The sequence below is a fragment of the Mizuhopecten yessoensis genome, unplaced genomic scaffold (assembly GCF_002113885.1).
Source record: "Mizuhopecten yessoensis strain PY_sf001 unplaced genomic scaffold, ASM211388v2 scaffold11169, whole genome shotgun sequence".
In the NCBI taxonomy this organism is placed as follows: domain Eukaryota; kingdom Metazoa; phylum Mollusca; class Bivalvia; order Pectinida; family Pectinidae; genus Mizuhopecten; species Mizuhopecten yessoensis.
In genome coordinates, this window is record NW_018408914.1 from 831,274 (window position 1) to 855,209 (window position 23,936).

At 35.5% G+C, this 23,936-nt stretch overlaps 1 protein-coding gene across 2 annotated transcripts in view; it reads right to left on the minus strand.

Moving 5' to 3' along the window:
* Positions 1-6,488: 6,488 nt before the first annotated feature.
* LOC110467275 (glutamyl-tRNA(Gln) amidotransferase subunit A, mitochondrial-like) overlaps positions 6,489-23,936 on the minus strand; it is a 46,040-nt gene continuing 28,592 nt past the window's right edge. The window contains exons 1-10 of one of the 2 annotated variants that reach the window (XM_021524334.1): positions 17,602-17,662; positions 15,892-16,054; positions 15,297-15,501; positions 14,444-14,722; positions 13,683-13,858; positions 12,567-12,682; positions 11,652-11,844; positions 8,369-8,486; positions 7,465-7,670; positions 6,489-6,740 (exon numbers count right to left, since the gene is read on the minus strand). In XM_021524334.1, the coding sequence (XP_021380009.1) occupies positions 6,574-6,740; positions 7,465-7,670; positions 8,369-8,486; positions 11,652-11,844; positions 12,567-12,682; positions 13,683-13,858; positions 14,444-14,722; positions 15,297-15,501; positions 15,892-16,054; positions 17,602-17,625 (1,647 nt within the window). In that variant the 5' untranslated portion in view covers positions 17,626-17,662 and the 3' untranslated portion in view covers positions 6,489-6,573. Of the gene's footprint in view, positions 6,741-7,464; positions 7,671-8,368; positions 8,487-11,651; positions 11,845-12,566; positions 12,683-13,682; positions 13,859-14,443; positions 14,723-15,296; positions 15,502-15,891; positions 16,055-17,601; positions 17,663-23,936 lie in introns of those variants that run through there. The other variant, XM_021524333.1, reaches the window with a different exon arrangement.

The following is a 23,936-nucleotide window of genomic DNA, read 5'->3' on the forward strand; positions in this document are numbered from 1 at the left end:
TGATCGATTTTCATTTTATTTATACGCAAAACCAATGCAGCTAGCGTATGTATTATAACATTAAATTACCATACAGATTATGAAAATTTGATCTAAAACTTCTACAATTTGTGAAATAGAAATCCATATACCAAGCTCAAGTTTTCAGATTCTTAGCTGTAAGGGTTGTTCTTAGTCTGTATAGGGCTCAAATTACACACTTTTAAATATTAAACTATTGTACATGTATATTTTAATTTATATTCATTATTTTTTACAACACAGTCTGACTTTTGAGCTGTATCATTTGTGTTGAGTGATTATGTTTTAAGTGGATCTAGAGTTAAAAGATCTCACTTTTCTTCAAAATAGGTAGATATGTTTTATCATGCTGTCACAAATGTTTACAGAACTTTTACTCTGTTTCACTGTTATTTTTTCTATTGAAATCTCAATGTTTTATTTTAATTTGCCTCTATTTTTTTCACTGTATCTCAACTCTGATTGAATTGCATACAACTTCACTAGTTTATGATAATGTACATATATACAGATGTATAATGCTGATAAGATGTTATGACAATGGGTGATCCTTTGTAAAATTTCTAACATACCCTGAGGGGAAGCCAGCTGTTACATGTATATAACTAGCCGAAATTGAAATGGTTGCTCAAACTTCTTCAATATTTTAAAATAATAATCAAGCTTATGTAGGTGTTGCATTAATATACGTATCACTCAGGTATACAAAAATATAATACAATTCAGCCATATACTGAAAATCATTACTGAAAATTTACCTGTGTGTACTACATTGTATTTGATTTGATTTAAAAATATTTTTATTTGCATCTAATTTATACTAAAGGGATTGGGCAGTGCAGTAAATGTGTTCTTCACTGTGCTGTTATATTCTTTACCAATATACATGTAAATATAAATCACAAAAAATAATTTCAGATGGGCATTTTGTATTAAAATCCAATTGAAGTTCAATGTATACTAAAATCCAATTTAGAAAAAGTTAACAAGTCTGTTATGTTAATCAGTTTTGTCGTTAGACCTGCATAGAATCAATCAAACATGTTTACATGTTATATATACATTAGTCATATTTATTATACATAATTATATATCTTCTGTGTCTGCAATATAATTGTCTAGTTCCCTTATCAATGATTATGCAATATACAGAGTAGCTATAGTCTACACTTGTAGGAGCAACAAGTACAAGTGTATCTGCTGATACATCTAGTAAAGGTCTGTGTTGGGATAGTACAATTTTGGCCAAATCTGCACAATATTTATTTTGAGCGTTTCAATTGTTTTGACTATTTAATTGTACAGGATACTAGTTGTTATTCCATATATCCAGAATCACATTACATTTTACTTACTGTGATGTCTTATTATTTTTACACTGCCCGAAGGGCAAGTGAGCTTATGCCATGGCGTTGTCCGTCCGTCCGTCAACTTTTCCTTTAAAAAGCTACTTGTCCTGAACGGCCCAGTGGATTTTGACTAAATTTGGTCTGGAGCATCCTTAGGCCAAGGGTCTCAATTTTGTATAAACGGTGGATGTGGCCCTCCTGGGGGCAGAGAGGTGGGGCCGAATAGGGGAAATAGAGGTGAAACCTTGAAAATCCTTCTTCTACTGTAGGAATTAAGGGATTTTATCCTAATTTGGTCTTAAGCAATCTTGGGTTAAGGGGACTCAATATTGTATAAACGGTGGGTGTGGACCCCCTGGGGGCAGAGTTGCGGAGCCCAATGGGGAAAATAAAGGTATAACCTTTAAAACTCTTCTTCTACCATAGGGATTAAAGGATTTTATCCCAATTTAACCTGGAGCATCCTTAGACCAAGGGGACTCAATTTTGTTTAAACGGTGGATGTTGCCCTCCAGGGGGCAGAGGGGTGTGGCCGAATAGGGGAATTGAGGTAAAACCTTTAAAATTCTTCTTCTACCATAGGGATTAAGGGATTGCTTTATTATCCAGGTGAGCGATACAGGCTCTCTGGGCCTCGTGTTATTACTGGTTGTTTATTGAAATTAATAAAAAATAATCTTCTAATCAGTGGTGTGACACGTAAGATGTGTTATGTTATACACTTCCTGTTTAGGGCATGCAAATTAAACATCAAAATATTTATTCTTATATATTAAATCATGTAATTACAAGCTGATAGGTGTTGTAGTAATTTTTAATTTCAGTTTGAGATGTGCTATCAGATTCTTTTCTATCTAGTAATATTTAGTACGAGTAGAAATCATGAATACCATGCATACATACACACATACAGTACAACAGGTATTGATACATACAAATATATATATGAAGACTTATAAAATCTGTATTAACCTGTAGTTGAGGGAGAAAATCTGTATTAACCTGTAGTTGAGGGAGATTGGAATGAGGGCTAAAATTCTGTAACATAATCCCAACCAAGGCCTAAGCCGTAGTTGGAATGTTACAGAATCTTACCAGAGACTGAGATAACGTTAACCTGATCTCGCTAGGTTACAGGTAATGTAATTTTTTTCATACCTTTTAGTTAGAAAACCTGTACAATTTTGCTATTATCTACAAGTATCCTGTCTGGGGCCTCGTATAAAGAAAGCCTCTTCAGTACTAAAGCTATGTTTTAAATGCTTCTGTGTAAACAATGTAGTCTCTCCTTACAAAGAAGTAAAAGCATATATTTCACATGTACAGTGTAGATTATGTTTTATCTACAACATCAGGAATCTATCAACATGAGAATAACACATATTACAACAAAGTAGAATATTACATATTACAACAAAGTAGAATAATACATATTACAACAAAGTAGAAAAATACATATTACAACAAAGTAGAATATTACATATTACAACAAAGTAGAAAAATACATATTACAACAAAGTAGAATATTACATATTACAACAAAGTAGAATAATACATATTACAACAAAGTAGAAAAATACATATTACAACAGTAGAATATCTATAATGTGAATGGTCAATGTTGAGCGTTAGTGAGGATGATTACATCCCTGTGTGAAAGTTTCTAGGAAATGTCACAAATCGATGCAAGACAAAATTGAGGAGATAGAAAAATTAAGCACAGGGTATCACATGGGATATCCCTGTCTGAGAGATTACTGGTACTAGTCTCATCTGTCAATACACCTAAACTATAGTATCATTTATATTTAAGTGTACTGACAGACAAGGCTAGTACATGTGGTATCGTATACCTGTGTGATATATATATATATATATGCTGGTATGACATTGCAATGCCCTTCCTGTCTATTAAGTGACTGTTCTGGATAAGAATTGGCACAGCCCTTGCTAACTTTGTTCCAGTATAGTTCGGTAGTTATCTAATATAACTGTATTATACATGTGTTCTGTATATTAAACTTGTCCCCAATTGATAGATTGTATATGTATAAAAACAATTCTCAATATTTGTCCCTTCTTCATAACCACAACAGCAATAATAGTGAAGAAATAATACTCTCATACAAAAGGTGTTCAAGTTGTCACATGTACATAGAATGAAATTATGGCAAATAAAGAAGCCATAGTTACCTCCCTTTACTTACCTTATCGTGAGACACATCCACGGTAGATAACATTTGTTTTCAAATTACGTAGGAGCACATGGTATCTTTTTACTGGCATAAATATGAGCATGCAGTTTTATGAACAGAATATAGGTAAATAAAAAAAAATCTTCACCACAAGATAGGTTTTCATTGTATACATATTATGCATGGGTTCACATAGTTTTGCAGAAATGTCTTGGATTCTTCCAATTAGGGCGTTTGGCCCTATGAATTTGTATTTAACTGATCAGAGAATTCCAGGATAATGTGTAAGGAATAAATTTAACAAAAAAATCAATACATTTAAATTTGATCATTAAGTTAAATGGCAGATCAGGGATTTGTGAGAGGTCTGCATTTTCAGAACTGTTATAGTTGTCATGGTGATTCTATGGTTATCTCTGTTATATATATATATACATGCTGTGATTATCTGTTTATGCTCTAATTAAAACTTGAAAGAAAAAAAAATGTGTTATCATTTATCATTAAGCAGAATGACAATCCCACGTGAAAGGTGGTAATTGTTACAGGTAGTTGTTTGCAACAATTTCAGACATCCAGCCCCAACAGACACCAGATAAAATCTACAAGGACTTTCAGTAGGCGAGACAAAATCTAGTATGATTATATCTGGTCTAGTCCGGGCTGCCACACACCAGACAAATTGTTCAGATATCCGACCTGGCCCTGTCTGCCACACACCAGACAAAATTTAGTGTTGTTCAGATATCTAGCCTGGCCCTGTCTGCCACACACCAGACAAAATTTAGTGTTGTTCAGATATCTAGCCCGGCCCAGTCTGCCACACACCAGACAAAATTTAGTGTTGTTCAGATATCTGACCTGGCACTGTCTGACACACAGAATTGGCCCGGTGTCATGCATAAAATGTACCTCCTGCTTAAATAGTATCCGGATAGTTTTTATGCAGAATAAAAAGCATCCGGATACTTTTTATACCCCTACAAAAAAGTACCCCCCCTGTATAAAAAGTATCCCCCTATGAAAAAACCAAATGTTTCAAAAATTTTAATCAATAACAGTTAAGAAGTTGATCAGAAGGTTACAGTTGCATGTTTATCACCGCTACCCCACCAATCCCCACCCCGGGGCCAGGAAATTATGCCAATCTTTTTTTTAACCACTGGACACAATAAGGTTTGGGGACTCAAGTAGAAACATTTACATTTATGTGATAGTCATTACCCAACCTATATTCAATTCCCCCCCCCCCGGATACTTTTTATACACCCGACCAAAATGTCCCCCCGGATACTTTTTATACCCTGACCAAAAAGTACCCCCCTATGAAAAAATTTCCTGGCCCCGGGGGTGGGGATTGGTCGGGTAGGGGTGGATTAATATTCCCCTGTAATGTCCTGTTCAAGTTCTGAACTCAATTGGATAAAAAAAAAAAGAGAAAAATCATTTTTTCATAGGGGGGTACTTTTTGGTCAGGGAATAAAAAGTATCTGGGGGGGTACATATTGGTCGGGTGTATAAAAAGTATCCGGGGGGATGGGGAGTTGAATATAGGTTGGGTAATGACTATAACATAACTGTAAATGTTGCTTCATGACTCTCCAAACCAGTGTTTAAAAAATATTTTGGCATCATTTCCTGGCCCCGGGGGTGGGGATTGGTCGGGTAGGGGTGGATTAATATTCCCCTGTAATGTCCTGTTCCAGTTCTGAACTCAATTGGATAAAAAAAAAAGAGAAAAATCATTTTTTCATAGGGGGGTACTTTTTGGTCAGGGAATAAAAAGTATCTGGGGGGGTACATATTGGTCGGGTGTATAAAAAGTATCCGGGGGGGTGAGGAGTTGAATATAGGTTGGGTAATGACTATCACATAAATGTAAATGTTTCTACTTGAGTCCCCAAACCTTATTGTGTCCAGTGTCTAAAAAAAAAATTGGCATAATTTCCGGGCCCCGGGGTGGGGATTGGTGGGGTAGCGGTGATAAACATGCAACTGTAACCTTCTCATCAACTTCTTAACTGTTATTGATTAAAATTTTTGAAACATTTGGTTTTTTCATAGGGGGATTCTTTTTATACAGGGGGGGTACTTTTTGGTAGGGGTATAAAAAGTATCCGGATACTTTTTGATAGGGGGGTACTTTTTATGCATAACACCGGTCTGCCACACACCAGACAAAATTTAGTGTGGTTCAGATATCTAGCCTGGTCCTGTCTGACACACACAATCCACAATTTAGTGTTGTTCAGATATCTGCCCTGGCCCTGTCTGCCACACACCAGACAAAATTTAGTGTGGTTCAGATATCTAGCCTGGTCCTGTCTGACCCACACCATCCACAATTTAGTGTTGTTCAGATATCTGACCTGGCCCTGTCTGCCACACACCAGACAAAATTTAGTGTTGTTCAGATATCTAGCCTGGTCCTGTCTGACACACACCATCCACAATTTAGTGTTGTTCAGATATCTGACCTGGCCCTGTCTGCCACACACCAGACAAAATTTAGTGTTGTTCAGATATCTGACCTGGCCCTGTCTGCCACACAGAATCTAGTGTTGTTCAGATGTCTGACCTGGCCCTGTCTGCCACACAGAATCTAGTGTTGTTCAGATGTCTGACCTGGCCCTGTCTGCCACACAGAATCTAGTGTTGTTCAGATGTCTCGTCTGGCCCCATCTACCAGACAAATCCTAGTATTATTCTGATATCTGGCACTGTCTACCAGACACCAAACAAATTCTAGTATTATTCAGATATCTGGCCCAGTCTGCCAGACAAAATCTGTTGTAATTCAGACATCTGGCCCTGCAGATTCCAACCAAAACCAAATCTATTTCACATGTTGGAGTTGAGTTTGAAGTATTTTTCTTTGTTAAAATCTTGCAGCACTATACCATCAAATGATCAAGGCAGTTTCAGAAAACACATGTTTATTTCGCCTTCCTTATTTGTACAATTCAACTGACTAATAAACACATATTTAAAGTCATAATATCGTGATTTCAATTGTCTAGATGATCCAGATTTAAATTTTCAAATTGCACTTGTTGTTCAAACCATTTAGCAACAGTCAACATTTCTTTGTCCTTGAACATTTGGCCTATGAACTGGAGACCTATAGGCAGTCCGTTGGATGTCAGGCCCGCTGGTACGGTGACCGCAGGGATTCCTGGAAAAAAATCAATTACTAAAATTGACTATCAGTTTGCTTTAGAAGCTTTCCTAATAATATCATCCACTTTATAGAGAATACCCAATAGAAGATTGATTGAGAAAGATATCAAATCTCATGACACAATTCTTATTACAATTTATCACATAATGTACTGTGTTATCCAGTGAATATACTCATGTCATATTTGTTTTGCGTATTAACCCATGTTATATGACCTATCAGCCCTGTGATTGGCTGTAAGTTTCAATTGTTTCAATTGTAACGTCAAGTCTAAGACAACTATGTGATAAAAAGGATATTACACTCGTTATCATTTCATATGAAATTTATGAAACTCATCACAAATTTTTCCTTTTAGCTCACCAGAGGCTTGCTAAATTGAAAATTTCTTCAGATTTGTTTCATAAATCTCATATGAAATGGAAACTCATGTAAGATCCTATATATAAACTACAAACTTGGGGAGTTTTTCTCCCAATCTGATAAATCATCTGCTTTTGGTAACCAATCTCTACCAAGTTTCATCAAATTCTCTTCATCTGTTCAGAGGTTATTGTACGAACACTTTCAAAGTTAAAACTAATTGGCAGACAGATTGACATCACCATGCACAACATGTATCATTGTATAGGGATGTTTTTTCATTTTGCTGAATTAAGGGTTTGATGCCTTTGATTGGGAAATTTAAACCAAAGCAAACCAACAAAGAAGATTTTACCAGCCATGTTGATGGGTTGTGTGAAGATATCCTGCTCCTCGTTCCGGGTTCTATTATCGGCTGCAGTGAACCAGTCATAGCGAGGTGCATCTGTAAGTGTGGTGGGGGTCAGTAGAACATTAACTCCTTCATCAAACACACGAGTAAAGTCATCTTTGATCAGACGACGAACACGCTGAGCTTTCAGGAAGTACTGCTCATAGTTCCTACAAACAGAATATACCATCTGTAATAAAAGGATCACGGTACAATTAAAGGCTGGAGTTTGATTTGTGATACCAACATATTTGTGTGGTGCAGAATGAAATGCTCTATAGTGAGTGAACTTGACCTGTCATCGTAATCTGAAAAGCAATTTAAAGCAAGTATTTTTGGTGAAGAAGAAGTTTATGAAGTTTTAGTATGATTGGCCCACTTGAGCTTGTAAGAATGACCTTGACCTTTGACCTCTGGACCTGAAAGGCGATTACAATTACATGTTTTTGATAAGGAAGCAGTTGATAAGATTTTAGTGTTATCAATTCATGGGAAATGAGTTTACTTAATGAAACCAATTTTACATTTAAGGTCACAGTGAACTTGACCTTTGATATTAGATGTTAAGCAATTGATCTATCAATTATAACAGTGACCTTGACAGATGACCTTTGGATCTTAAGGCAATCATAAGCAATTCCTTTCAGTTAGGAGGCACTGTATAAAGTGTTGAGAAGATATGGCAATTACTTGAACTTTATTGTGCAGAAACAGCATTAGTTGGACAGAAGTGTGATTACAATATTCCCACTAGATCTTGACAGGATTATGAAAGCTTCAAATGTATTTGTCAATGTTGTTGCATAAAATAATGCAAAAAATAGAAATTTAAAATACAAAAGAAACAAAGAAAGACATATAACAGTACCTCCTTAACAGGAAAAAATTTCCAGCAAATATTCTGCCACGGACAACTTCATTGAACCCCTCATGTCGAGACATGGCGTACATTTGTTCTGTGGATAGCTCTTGCTGCCCCCTGTGACCTGTTAAAAGTACATGTTTAGTTTATCAGCTGTGAATTTGTAATACTTCCAAGCAACATTTCTAAACAAGCTATTGTGAATGTACATGTCTCCTTAGTGCTTTCTGACAGAAAAACTTCTTATTGAATCCTTAAAATTTTTTGGAAGAACTTTGACTTAAATTTTTTAAATAATTCTGGAAACTTAACACTTTCCTAAAGTACATTTTATTCTCAGCAATCTCATCAAAACTGAAAAAATATTTTATAGCCTTATTCCAGATTCCACCTGATCATAAGCACCTTGGAAACAATTTACAATGATTGTGAAGTATTCTAAAGTTTTCCCAGCATAGCCATGATAGATACTTTTTCAAGGCAGTCTATAAATCATTGGGAATGAATGGGATGTTTGGACCAGAAAAAGGAATAGAGTGTATTTACAAGGGATGGGACACTCCTTTAATAGGTAACATACGGTACACCATTGTGTGCTGTCACAGCAACATCAGGGGCTACTCATGTATAATATATAGCCGTCTTTCTGTTAAGTCATACCAAACATGTATAATATATAGCCGTCTTTCTGTTAAGTCATACCAAACATTTATAATATATAGCCGTCTTTCTGTTAAGTCATACCAAACATGTATAATATATAGCCGTCTTTCTGTTAAGTCATACCAAACATGTATAATATATAGCCGTCTTTCTGTTAAGTCATACCAAACATGTATAATATATAGCCGTCTTTCTGTTAAGTCATACCAAACATGTATAATATATAGCCGTCTTTCTGTTAAGTCATACCAAACATGTATAATATATAGCCGTCTTTCTGTTAAGTCATACCAAACATGTATAATATATAGCCGTCTTTCTGTTAAGTCATACCAAACATGTATAATATATAGCCGTCTTTCTGTTAAGTCATACCAAACATGTATAATATATAGCCGTCTTTCTGTTAAGTCATACCAAACATGTATAATATATAGCCGTCTTTCTGTTAAGTCATACCAAACATGTATAATATATAGCCGTCTTTCTGTTAAGTCATACCAAACATGTATAATATATAGCCGTCTTTCTGTTAAGTCATACCAAACATGTATAATATATAGCCGTCTTTCTGTTAAGTCATACCAAACATGTATAATATATAGCCGTCTTTCTGTTAAGTCATACCAAACATGTATAATATATAGCCGTCTTTCTGTTAAGTCATACCAAACATGTATAATATATAGCCGTCTTTCTGTTAAGTCATACCAAACATGTATAATATATAGCCGTCTTTCTGTTAAGTCATACCAAACATGTATAATATATAGCCGTCTTTCTGTTAAGTCATACCAAACATGTATAATATATAGCCGTCTTTCTGTTAAGTCATACCAAACATGTATAATATATAGCCGTCTTTCTGTTAAGTCATACCAAACATGTATAATATATAGCCGTCTTTCTGTTAAGTCATACCAAACATGTATAATATATAGCCGTCTTTCTGTTAAGTCATACCAAACATGTATAATATATAGCCGTCTTTCTGTTAAGTCATACCAAACATGTATAATATATAGCCGTCTTTCTGTTAAGTCATACCAAACATGTATAATATATAGCCGTCTTTCTGTTAAGTCATACCAAACATGTATAATATATAGCCGTCTTTCTGTTAAGTCATACCAAACATGTATAATATATAGCCGTCTTTCTGTTAAGTCATACCAAACATGTATAATATATAGCCGTCTTTCTGTTAAGTCATACCAAACATGTATAATATATAGCCGTCTTTCTGTTAAGTCATACCAAACATGTATAATATATAGCCGTCTTTCTGTTAAGTCATACCAAACATGTATAATATATAGCCGTCTTTCTGTTAAGTCATACCAAACATGTATAATATATAGCCGTCTTTCTGTTAAGTCATACCAAACATGTATAATATATAGCCGTCTTTCTGTTAAGTCATACCAAACATGTATAATATATAGCCGTCTTTCTGTTAAGTCATACCAAACATGTATAATATATAGCCGTCTTTCTGTTAAGTCATACCAAACATGTATAATATATAGCCGTCTTTCTGTTAAGTCATACCAAACATGTATAATATATAGCCGTCTTTCTGTTAAGTCATACCAAACATGTATAATATATAGCCGTCTTTCTGTTAAGTCATACCAAACATGTATAATATATAGCCGTCTTTCTGTTAAGTCATACCAAACATGTATAATATATAGCCGTCTTTCTGTTAAGTCATACCAAACATGTATAATATATAGCCGTCTTTCTGTTAAGTCATACCAAACATGTATAATATATAGCCGTCTTTCTGTTAAGTCATACCAAACATGTATAATATATAGCCGTCTTTCTGTTAAGTCATACCAAACATGTATAATATATAGCCGTCTTTCTGTTAAGTCATACCAAACATGTATAATATATAGCCGTCTTTCTGTTAAGTCATACCAAACATGTATAATATATAGCCGTCTTTCTGTTAAGTCATACCAAACATGTATAATATATAGCCGTCTTTCTGTTAAGTCATACCAAACATGTATAATATATAGCCGTCTTTCTGTTAAGTCATACCAAACATGTATAATATATAGCCGTCTTTCTGTTAAGTCATACCAAACATGTATAATATATAGCCGTCTTTCTGTTAAGTCATACCAAACATGTATAATATATAGCCGTCTTTCTGTTAAGTCATACCAAACATGTATAATATATAGCCGTCTTTCTGTTAAGTCATACCAAACATGTATAATATATAGCCGTCTTTCTGTTAAGTCATACCAAACATGTATAATATATAGCCGTCTTTCTGTTAAGTCATACCAAACATGTATAATATATAGCCGTCTTTCTGTTAAGTCATACCAAACATGTATAATATATAGCCGTCTTTCTGTTAAGTCATACCAAACATGTATAATATATAGCCGTCTTTCTGTTAAGTCATACCAAACATGTATAATATATAGCCGTCTTTCTGTTAAGTCATACCAAACATGTATAATATATAGCCGTCTTTCTGTTAAACCAAAGATTCTCAAGAAAGAAAATATTACCCCACAGTGTACTTTTTAAACTGAAAACAACAAAAGTCATGAACACCTAAATATCTGTTGAATTATAAAGTGACTATTTTTCATACCATATTCAATGCCATCATATCTAGCCATGTTGGATGCTACTTCACAGCAGCACAGCACAATGTAACACAGAATGGAGTACTGGGTGTGCGGAAGGGATACTTCTGTCACTTTAGCACCAGCTTGCTCAAACTTGTCGGCTGCACGCCTCCATGCATCCAACACGTCCGGAGAGAGCCCAGGTGCATGGTATTCCTGTACCAATGTAGATGGTTAGTAGAGTTGCTTCAACTGTCACTTTGATTGTCAAATTAATATATCTGATACCTTTGGTAAAATAGATAACGCTGGCAGGAGTTATTAAACAAAATTTCAGGAGTTTATTGCTGCAAAATACTTCCAAAATATTTCTGAAAATCCCCGAAAAAATGTACGATAGACCTCGGACTGGTTTTGGATTGTTCTTGTGTATAGTGTGCACCCCTTTCTTGACATTATCTCTTTTTCCCTAAAAAAGTGTGCACTATATGCAAATATTTACAGCACTTGCCCATTCTTGATGAACAAATGTTACCTTATAAGTTACAAATGCCAGAAAACAGAAAAATAGGGAGCACTGCATTACCAATCCTTTACCACTACTTTACCACTAAAGCCACTTTTATGGGAAATATATTCTAAAACAGGTCCATAGACGATATTTGATCATCTTACTTCAATTTTTACAGAAAGGTACAATGCAAGACATTATACTACAAATCCTTTTTTATAATGTTTCCCTCATCCCTTTGAATGCACATCAAACAATACTACATTGGTAACTTTTTTACTTCAATTCATTACATTACTATAGGATGTTGATAAAATACTGTCCTACAGATTTGCATGCTATGCTAAACTCAGTCTAGATAACAATGTTTAACACCATAATGCTACTAGGATATATTTTTATACATGATTAAACTTGATTTACGTACCTTTGGAATGCCAATGTGTAAATGTTTTACATCTATATCTTCTGGAAGATCCGAGGTTACAAAGCGGTCGTCTGTTAGTGTGGTGGAATCATGCTCATCTGTACCAGCCATTATATCTGTACAACAAAGACAGGGTTACAGCTCTCCTTGTTGGAATGACATGTACACTACACAGGGTACTGACTTTATCATCTTTTACACAAAGAAAGAATGGCTCCCATATTCGGAGTGAGATTCATTTGTTTGGTGTAAATAATATATCCTAAGTCTGTTTTGAACACAAACAGTAATTGAAACTTAATTTTGTGAGCTTTCAAAAACGTCTGTTTCATTATACAAACAAAGAGAGCAAATGGCCGATGTCTCAACTCTATACTGCTGAAAAAAACCTCACTAAGCCACGATGTTGAGTCAGTAAAGTCAGCTGAATAATATCGAGACATTTTGTCCAACACTCTAATACTGGAGCCAGTCAGAGGGACAAGCATTAACTAATATGTTTACCCATTCCACTCCTTAGTGGATGTTAAAATGGTGTCATAAAAATGACTCAGCTGGTGCTCCCTCCCCCTCATCTCTGTTCATGGATTCCCTTCCTTCTAACCCAATTGGATTCTTTGATTTTCCTTACTTTCCAGTTGTCCTCCATTTCAAGAACTTTGGAGTTACATGTTCCAGTCTTTGATATGGCTGTGAGTGTTAGCATGGTATGTAATGACTGATTCATTGTATTGTTTGTGTTTAAAAGCATATATCGTGATTCCCCATACTGTACCTGGTATTTGAAAGATATATCTGTGAATAAATCATCAAGTCATTAACCGAGACATGTACAATAATGTACTGGTTCTAACTGTAAACAGCTGGGCCAACTTGATGGAAAAGCCCTCTAGTAAAGTGGATTGTTAGGAAATACACTGTCCTGAAAATGTAAGAACTGACTGGTCGTATGTACTGGGCCAGCAGGAAATGGGTTCATTGGTCGATTGATAGGGCCATTTTATCATTCATACTTTAATACTATTGACAGCTCCTGTAAAGACTGCATTTAATGGAGTGTTCTACGATAGCCACCATCATGTTCAAACAATGTCAGACCAGTCTATACCTACTTACTTTGCAGTGTGTTGACGTCGTCCACCGACCTGGCCATGATGCCGGGGACTTCCAGTGAGTTGACCAGAGGGATTAGGCCATGTCTGGATAGCAGCCCATAGGAGGACTTCAGTCCCACCACTCCACAGTAAGAGGAAGGGTTACGAGTAGACCCACCTGTGTCAGACCCAAGGGCACTGAAATAAGTGCACATGTACATGTACTCCATATCCTATTTAGAGAGAACAGTATGAATGATAAGAACAACATGACACTGAAATACAGTAGTGTATATTTAAAGAAGAAGTCATTGACAATAGCTAATCAATAAGCACATAATTACTATAAATTAACTTCACGTACCGAATATAACGGATAATTATTGACTATAACTGATAAAGAAGCAGTTATTGACTATAGCTAGTCAACAAGCACTTAATCCCTATAAATTAACTTCACTTATTTACAAAGTTTATAAAAAGACTGGAAACCCCACCAGGATCAATGTTAACTTTCAAAATAAACAAGTTATCTAATAACGTACTCTGGTTAAATTAATACAAAAAGGTGGGATCCATTAGGAGTGGTGTGAACATACAGAATATGCAAGTTTATACAATGTACCATTAAAATAAGCTTGATATTTGTATCTTTATGATAACTCAATATGAAAATATATAGTTTCACCATGGTTAATTATAAGTAGCAGTTAACTGATGAATACTTTTCTCTTCCATGACTGAACATAACTTACTACATACTGTTCTGTGTATAAAACTTACCCAAAACATATACCTGCTGCTACAGCTGCAGCACTACCCCCCGAGCTACCTCCAGCAACCCGCCATGCTCCCTCCTCATGTAGCCCAGGATTGCTGCCCCCTGTCCCAGGGTGTACAGACCTGTGGAGTCCCCTGGTGCCTAGAGCCTCCCCAGGGGACTGTGGTGATGCTAGTAGAGAAGAGGTGTCTAAGGTTCCCTCAGGTATCGTCCGAGTATTTGTAAACTCATATTTCCACGGATTTCGTACTGGGCCAAATATGCTGTCTACACTACCAGATCTGTACAATGTAACAAACAGTAGGTACACCAGTAATTTTACTAATTTTATGGTTATTTTATTTCCCAAATAAAAACTCAACAAACATTAAGTGCTTTTAATTGATAAGAATACCAAACCAGTAGTATCTAATCTTGAACTTGAAAGAGCTTTATCAATTAAAAGTTACCTTGCTTGTGTTCTCTCAAAAAACGTTCAAATGTTCAAGTATGAATCATTTACATTTGCTCACCAGTACAAGTAGCAACCTGTCTAGAATAATGATGTTGTCTTGTTGATACATAAAGAAGCAAAAGGTAATAAAATTACCTGCTTATTGCAAAACATATTGAATATAACACACAGCCACAGGCATGTTTAGAAAACAATTTCACCAAGTTTTCTCAGAACAGATACCCCATAAAATCTTTTCTTTCCTCAATCAATACAGACAGCTGCCTTGCGTACATGTACAGTAGTATATTTTAATAAAACCTGCATGTATTTTTTGTGGATCATTTAAATCTGGCTTATATGTGCACTATTTATAAAGCTATTGAAGTTTTCCTTTTTCTTGAATAATGAAGCTGCCTTACCCCATGCCGTACTCATCCATATTGCTCTTTCCCAAGAGTACTGCCCCCTGGGTAAAGAGCCGCTGAACCACCGTAGCGTTGTAGGGCGGGACGTAGTTCTCTAACATACGGGAGGCACATGTGGTATGTACACCCTTCGTACAAAAATTGTCTTTGACTACAATGGGAAGACCCTCTAGCTTCCTAGCTGATGTAGTAGACTTTCCTATAATTTATCAAGAAAGTTTATGATAACCTCTGCCTTAAACTTGCAGGATGGTTAAAGCCAAAGGAAAAGATTCTGAGATTTGAACACCCGACAAATTTACAAAAATAAGCATGTAACAGAAACACATTTTCAGGACGATTATTCTTAGCTATTCTTCTAGATGGTTTTGTCAGATAATTTAGAAAGCTAGGCATTCATAGCTATTCTTCTTAACGATTTTGTCAGATCATTCAGAAAGCATTAGTGCACTCTTAGCTATTCTTCTAGAAAATTCTATTTTGACTTTATATTGATTTTAATATTTTCAACTTCAAGATAAGATATTCATTATCATCAGTTCTGATGTAAGGTATACTAAATCTGTTTCATCTTGTATACAATGTGTACCTGTCCTGGACCATGTCTGAGCCGCCACCTCGGCCTGTTTCCTGGCCTGGCTGTAGGTCGGCGTGACAATGGCATTCAGCTCCCTCGTCTTTACTGCTCTGTCAATACACTTCTCACAAAGCTCCTTTGCTGATAAACTGCCATCCTTCAGGCGACTCAGTGCCTACAATTTCACAAAACACATGTATATTACAGAGTTACCTAACTTGCATTCCTTTGGGATCCACAAGCCTCAAGCTCTTGGTCAAACTCATTTACTCATTATTATGATATTTGAACTGAAAAGGTTCAATTAACAATAGCATTTTCTAATGGAATTTCAAACAATTTCAAATCTAAAAGAGGCCGAGAGGGTCTATATCAATCACCTGGATATTTCAGCAATCATGTCAAAAGGTTCTCAAGTAGTCAAATGTGTCCATTTACCCTTTAGCCCTGACCAATGACAACCCCTTTAGCCTTGACAACCATGCATATTGTAATCAGGATGCGGTGTAGAAATTGTTGATATCATAATTGTATCAAGAGGCCAAGAGGGTCTATATCAATCTCCTGAATATTTCAGCAATCATGGCAAAAACTTATCAATGAAAATTGTATGGCGATCCCCTTGTGCCAATACCTACATGTACCTAGATTTGTGATATTTTGTACACAAGCTTTTTACTTCACAAGTGGTCAGGTGTGACTTTTAACCCTTTAGCCATGACCAATGAGAACCCCTTTAACCTTGACCAATGACAACCATGCATATTGTAATCAGGATGCGGTGTAGAATTTGTTGATATCATAATTGTATCAAGAGGCCAAGAGGGTCTATATCAATCACCTGAATATTTCAGCAATCATGGCAAAAACTTATCAATGAAAATTGTATGGCGATCCCCTTGTGCCAATACCTACATGTACCTAGATTTGTGATATATTGTACACAAGCTTGTTACTTCACAAGTGGTCAGGTGTGACTTTTAACCCTTTAGCCATGACCAATGAGAACCCCTTTAACCTTGACCAATGCCAACCATGCATATTGTAATCAGGTGTAGAGTTCGTTTGATGTTTATCATAATATGGTGTTACTTTATACTCCAACAGTGTTAGAGGTTTATATTATATAACTGTCGCACTCAGCAAAATTATATCCGATAGAAAAAAGGCTGACCAGCAGCCTCTTAAGGAGTTAGGTGCAACTTTAACATGTATCATATTTAAAACTACATTGCTGCATTCTTGTAATAAAATGAAAAAAAAAATACAATTTCACTTAATTACACAAGAAATTTGAATTATTTCGTGGGTGTGTTGAAATGGAGAAAGTAACTTTTACTTAACTTGCCAGCATAAGCCAGGCAAGATTCTTGTTTGTATCTTATTATCTCCCTTTATCCATGTTGTTCAAATATTGTGCTAGGCCTATAGGATTCAAATGGGGAATAACAAAACGTTCGGTTACATTTGCCTTAGTGAAGTGCGCAACAAATCAGATGCACATTCATTCAAAGTATGGAGGACGTCGTATATCTGCCCAATTACGGAGTGTCCCTGGGAACAGGTGAAGGCCTAACCGCGAGTCTATCATCTCTATGAATGCATGGACGTTCATTTATGGAAACAGCCGATTTCCTACAGCATATTGGTTTGCTTACATCGTCAGAAACTTATCATAAAAAGCAGTTCTCAATCCATAAACAACGCATTGCATAGGCTTACCTCCTTTAGCGACAGTGAAAGCATGGTCAGAATGTTGATATTTTATGTAGGTACGCATGCGCACTGAAAGTAGGGGAGAACTTATTATTTATAATGAAACAAACAATGCATCGATAGCAACGTAAAGGAAAAATAAATGTGACCATTATATACGCGTATCACAATTTTTGTTTGTGATATCGCCGATTCGCTATAAAGTAAAGGAATTCATGACTTCACTTAAATCACAATTGTGTCGCTATACGTGTACGTACTGGTACGTAACAAAACCACGGAAGGCCTGATGGCGTCACAAATGGGGCTGCGTGACGTCATTCAGGCGTGTTAACAACAATATTTATTTCTAGGTATTTCAGGCAAATCCTCTTCTGTACTGGTGCTCGTCGGCATTTTGATACATACATTTTTGGACGAATTATTAACCGAAACCCTTACTTATGTGACAAATTTGCCTGCACTAACATTACATAAATAGTGTACCTTATTATGCTAAGAAATGTTTCAAATCGTTCTTTAAATAAAACTGATGCATTTTCCTCATAGGTTATCACATTGTACATGTACATATTTGTCAGTATTTCTACAAAATAATTTTGTCGAAGATATCTTTTTTCCTTTAATATTGTTCAGTTTTTTGTTGAAATCCTATAAAATATACATGGTAGATAGATACAATTTGCATACCCTGCATGTGATACGATATAGCATATAGAAAATGTATAGGGGAACCCGTCGTTGCTGGAAAAAAAGTTGTTATTAATGTAACTCCAAACTCTTTAGTGCTCACTAGCTATTATAAACTTAATTATTGTTTAGAAACCAATAATTCAGTTAGAATCCAAACTTTTTAAATGCATTATAAGCATGCATAAGCTATCTTTATGAACAGTCTTTGTCAAACAACAAGAAAAAAAATACATATCCGTGATTTGGCCTGAATTAATTTTCAATATCGCGGAAAAAGTGTCAAAATTGCACCAACTTGGTAAGCGTTACGTGATAGTGATAGCACTTAACATTTTATTGATTACATATGCAGGTGATATCATATGTCGTATGGCATTGCCACTATATAATCCTACCAAACTCAGTTGGCATTCATTTGGGCTATGAATGCCATGGACAGAGTGTTGACGTCATCATTGTTATGACGTCATAATTGTTACGTTAGATACCACTGACCCTCCCCTGCTGATGGGTGTTCTATTTATTGAATAAGCATACACGATACATACATTATATGAACTAAATGCTGAATAACAGAACTTGTAAGTGTAATAGATTTTTTTAATGAGATAAATAGATTCCAAAAATGGTAAATTTCAGTATTGAACCCCTTTCAGTTGGCATTCATAGGCTAGCGCGCGATTCATTAAATTTGCCTTTATCTAGTTGGCATTCATATTGCCTATGCATGCCAACTGAAAGCAGTTCAATGCTTAAATGACGTCACAATGGAGACAATAGATACAGAGCTAAGATGACGGAATATCATTCTTATCCTCTTTTTATAAATTTGATATAAAATGGAAAGTCATGATGCAAGATCCTTTTATCATGATATAAGGAATGAACGGCATTTTTTTAATGTTCATACCTGCATGAACATTTTAAAATGCTGTTAAATATATATACGTTTTGATTGATCTAATGATCTAAATATAGGTATTCCCTAATATTTTCGGTATTGAACTGTCTGTGTCATCAGTTCTTAAGTAAAAACAAAATACTTACTTAATAAAACTAATATAGAAATCACTAAAAAAAATGCGCTGAAGTAACTAGAGTTTTTTATATCAAAAAAGCTCGCCATACGGTACTCTATACCGTTATAAGGAATATCTTACTGTAGGCCTACATGTAGTTGCCATTATTTGTGGAATATGTAATTTCGGTACCGTTCGCAGCAAAATTAACTTATGCGGTAGTGCGAATCCAATTTAATATATATTGTATACAGATGCTATGATAAGTAACCACAAAAATGGAATGAAGTTCATCTGCAAATTCATAACGTCTCCTAATTGCAAAAAAATCAAACCGCGCGAGACATTTATACATGTATCTATCTATACAGTATATATTTTCGATAAAATTAAAAGAGTTCGACCTTTTCTTCAGGAATTCGAGTCAATCTATCTCACATTTCATCATATCGCCTCAGAATTATTTTTATTAGAAAAAAATGAGGATACCGGTTCCATTACTAAACCGTTTTAATAAAGAGTCGAGGCTCATGTCACGGTTGACGGCGCATATCGAATACACGATGCTATGTAATATCAATTTGGAGTTAGTGGCCACTCAGCTGCTATTAAAATGTTCTGAAGTGGTAAGGTCGGCCTATTCAGCTACTCGTGGACACGATGTGTAAAGATAGGCTTAAAAGGTTTACCTGTTCGAACGAGAATGTCTTAAGTTTATTAAGTTGTAATTCTCGCTGTACCGAGCAGGAACACGGATTCTTGTTGACACGTAGCCGGACTTTGATGTAAGCGATACGAACTATTCGGATCAAATTATCCCAAGTACCGGTGTGCGTCACGTTAGTTTTTTTCCTTCTATAATTCATGTATAGGCTATATCGCTATGTCATAACCAGTGGACCAGGTCTTCAAAAGACGTCAAGTATTTTCTCCATACAAACAAGTAGCTAGACATTTCCTTTGTATCAAAAAGAAGAAATCATTTCAATATTACATGAAATGCAAATCGCTTAAACCTTATTTGAAACCATTTTCTGGTGAGAAATCGACAATGCAATAAATGAACCCAGTTCAATGAGTACATGTGTGTAGTGGTTTTCTGTCTGGTCAAGTGATGAGGTGTGAGCAAAATACAAAGGTACAATACATATTAGCTAGTCTGCATACCAAACTAAATTTCATTAAAATGTACGTGATATTTATTAAAATGTACCTACAGATTTAATAAAATGAACATTGGGGTTGAGTCAAAACACTAGTGAGGAAATAAAACGAAATTTGGGACGAGGGATACCTAATTACAAATGATGATACTAAATCCTTTTATATTATTATATGTATCTATTCCAGCGACCCACACGTTGTTTGTGTAGGCGAGCGGTATTTTGTCCGTTGTTCATGTAGACGAGTATGTTTTTTGTCCGTTGTTCTTGTAGACCAGTATGCTTTATGTTCGATGTATTAGTAGACCAGTGTGTATTTTTTCCGTTGTTCTTGTAGACGAGTGAGTATTTTGATCGTTGTTCTTGTGGACCAGTATGTTTTATGGTCGATGCATTAGTAGAGCAGTGTGTATTTTTTCGGTTGTTCTTGTAGACCAGGATGCTTTATGTTCGATGTATTAGTATAGCAGTGTGTATTTGTCTATTGTCCTGCAGATAAGTGTGTATTTTGTCTGGTTTTCTCGTAGACGATAATGTGTTTTGTCTATTGTCCTGGAGACAAGTGTGGATTTTGTCCGTTGTTCATGTAGACGAGTATGTTTTTTGTCCGTTTTTCTTGTAGACCAGTTTGTTTTATGTTCGATTTATTAGTAGAGCAGTGGGTATTTTTTCCGCTGTTCTTGTAGACGAGTGTGTATTTTTTCCGTTGTCCTTGTAGACGAGTGTGTTTTTTGTCCGTTGTTCTTGTATACGAGTGTGTTTTTTGTCTGTTGTTCTTGTAGACGAGAGTGTTTTTTGTCCGTTTTTCTTGTAGACCAGTTTGTTTTATGTTCGATGTGTTAGTAGAGCAGTGTGTATTTTTTCCGTTGTTCTTGTAGACGAGTGTGTATTTTGATCGTTGTTCTTGTAGACCAGTATGTTTTATGTTCGATGTATTAGTAGAGCCGTGTGTATTTGTCTATTGTCCTGCAGACAAGTGTGTATTTTGTCTTGTTTTCTCGTAGACGATAATGTATTTTGTCTGGTTTTCTTGTAGACGACAATGTATTTTGTCTATTGTCCTGCAGATAAGTGTGTATTTTGTCTGGTTTTCTCGTAGACGATAATATATTTTGTCTATTGTCCTGTAGACGATAATGTATTTTGTCTATTGTCCTGGAGACAAGTGTGTATTTTGTCTGGTTTTCTTGTAGACGATAATGTATTTTGTCTATTGTCCTGCAGATAAGTGTGTATTTTGTCTGGTTTTCTCGTAGACGATAATGTGTTTTGTCTATTGTCCTGTAGACGATAATGTATTTTGTCTATTGTCCTGGAGACAAGTGTGTATTTTGTCTGGTTTTCTCGTAGACGATAATGTATTTTGTCTGGTTTTCTTATAGACGATAATGTATTTTGTCTATTGTCCTGTAGACCAGTGTGTATTTTGTCTGTTGATTTTGAAGACGAGCGTAATCTTGTCCGCTGTTCTTGCAGACGATTGTGTATATTTTGTCCGTTGTTCATGTAGACGATTTTGTATTTTTCTGTTGTTCGTGTAGCCGAGCGTATCTTGTCCGTGCATGTAGACGTGTTTGTATTTTGTCCATAGTTCGTGTATAGATACGTGCACGTGTCTATATTGCTCGTTGTTCGTGTAGACAAGTGTGGATTTTGTCCGTTGTTCATATATACAAGCGTGTATATTGTCAACATTGTGATAAATGCTGCCATGATGTCATTCAATATCAGCGTGATAAAAGCTCGTTACGTCTGCATATTCGTGCGAAAGTAAGAAATTTGAACCTGGAACAAGAGCCTATGGCGACAGAGTGAAAAATACTGATATGTATATTACAGGGTCTGTAATGGGATGTTCCTGTTTTCGCATACTAACCGATAATTACACCGCATTATATCTTCTGTGATGTGTGACGTTATACACTTCATATTATTAAAAATAAGTACAAGTATATCTTTAGATTCAATGGTATATCCTGGTATTAAGTGGGTAGTTTTACCCTATCATGCGATACATTTCACAAAATACGTAACCTAGCTGTAGCTAACGAACACCTGACTATAAATAACACCTGACTATAAAGAACACTTTACTATAAAGAACACCGGACTATAAAGGAAACCTGATTATAAAGAACACTTAACTATAAAGAACACCTGACTATAAAGAACACCTGACTTTAAAGAACACTTAACTATAAAGAACACCGGACTATAAAGGAAACCTGATTATAAAGGAAACTTAACTATAAAGAACACCTGACTATAAAGAACACTTAACTATAAAGAACACCTGACTATAAAGGAAGCCTGACTATAAATAACACCTGACTATAAAGGAAACCTGACTATAAATAAAACCTGACTATAAAGAAGACTTAACTATAAAGAACACCTGACTATAAATAACACCTGACTATAAAGAACACTTAACTATAAATAACACCTGACTATAAAGGAAACCTGACCATAAATGAAACCTGACTATAAAGAACACTTAACTATAAAGAACACCGGACTATAAATAACACCTGACTATAAAGAACACCGGACTATAAAGAACACTTAACTATAAAGAACACCGGACTATAAAGGAAACCTGATTATAAAGAACACTTAACTATAAAGAACACCTGACTATAAAGGAAACCTGACTATAAAGAACACTTAACTATAAAGAACACCTGACTATAAAGGAAACCTGACTATAAAGAACACCTGGCTATAAAGAACACTAAACTATAAAGAACACCTGACTATAAATGAGACCTGACTTTAAAGAACACCTGTCTATAAAGAACACCTGACTATAAAGGAAACCTGACTATAAAGAACACCTGGCTATAAAGAACACTAAACTATAAAGAACACCTGACTATAAATGAGACCTGACTTTAAAGAACACCTGTCTATAAAGAACACTTGACTTTAAAGGAAACCTGACTATAAAGAACATCTGGCTATAAAGAACACATGACTATAAAGGAAACCTGACAATAAAGAACACATGTCTTTAAAGACTGTCTGCACAACTTCACTGTATACAAATTGTATGCCTTTTTGTTTTGTTTTTTATAATTAACATACTCTTTGTTGAGCCCCGGTTTTTAAGAAAATGTTGACACCACAACAGCTCACCAAAACGAACAACCAATGAAATAAAAGGACCTCTAATAGGAATATTACGATATCTAAAATGACTAAGGGTAAATAGCCATCAGTGTATACAGACTGATCGAGGGGATGAGTTTCCGCGGTACGTAGCCACAGTGCAACATATCCGGAGCTCGATGACGGCATTGTGGATTAATTAATATACGCAGATAACTTAAAGCTTTCAGCTGTCCGGATATCAGATGTCGCCGTCCCTGTATTGGTAAATTAGATTTCCCTGTACTGTATTACGGATATATCGTATCAGACTGGGACATAACTGCAATAGTACATGAACTTTGATATGAGGCTT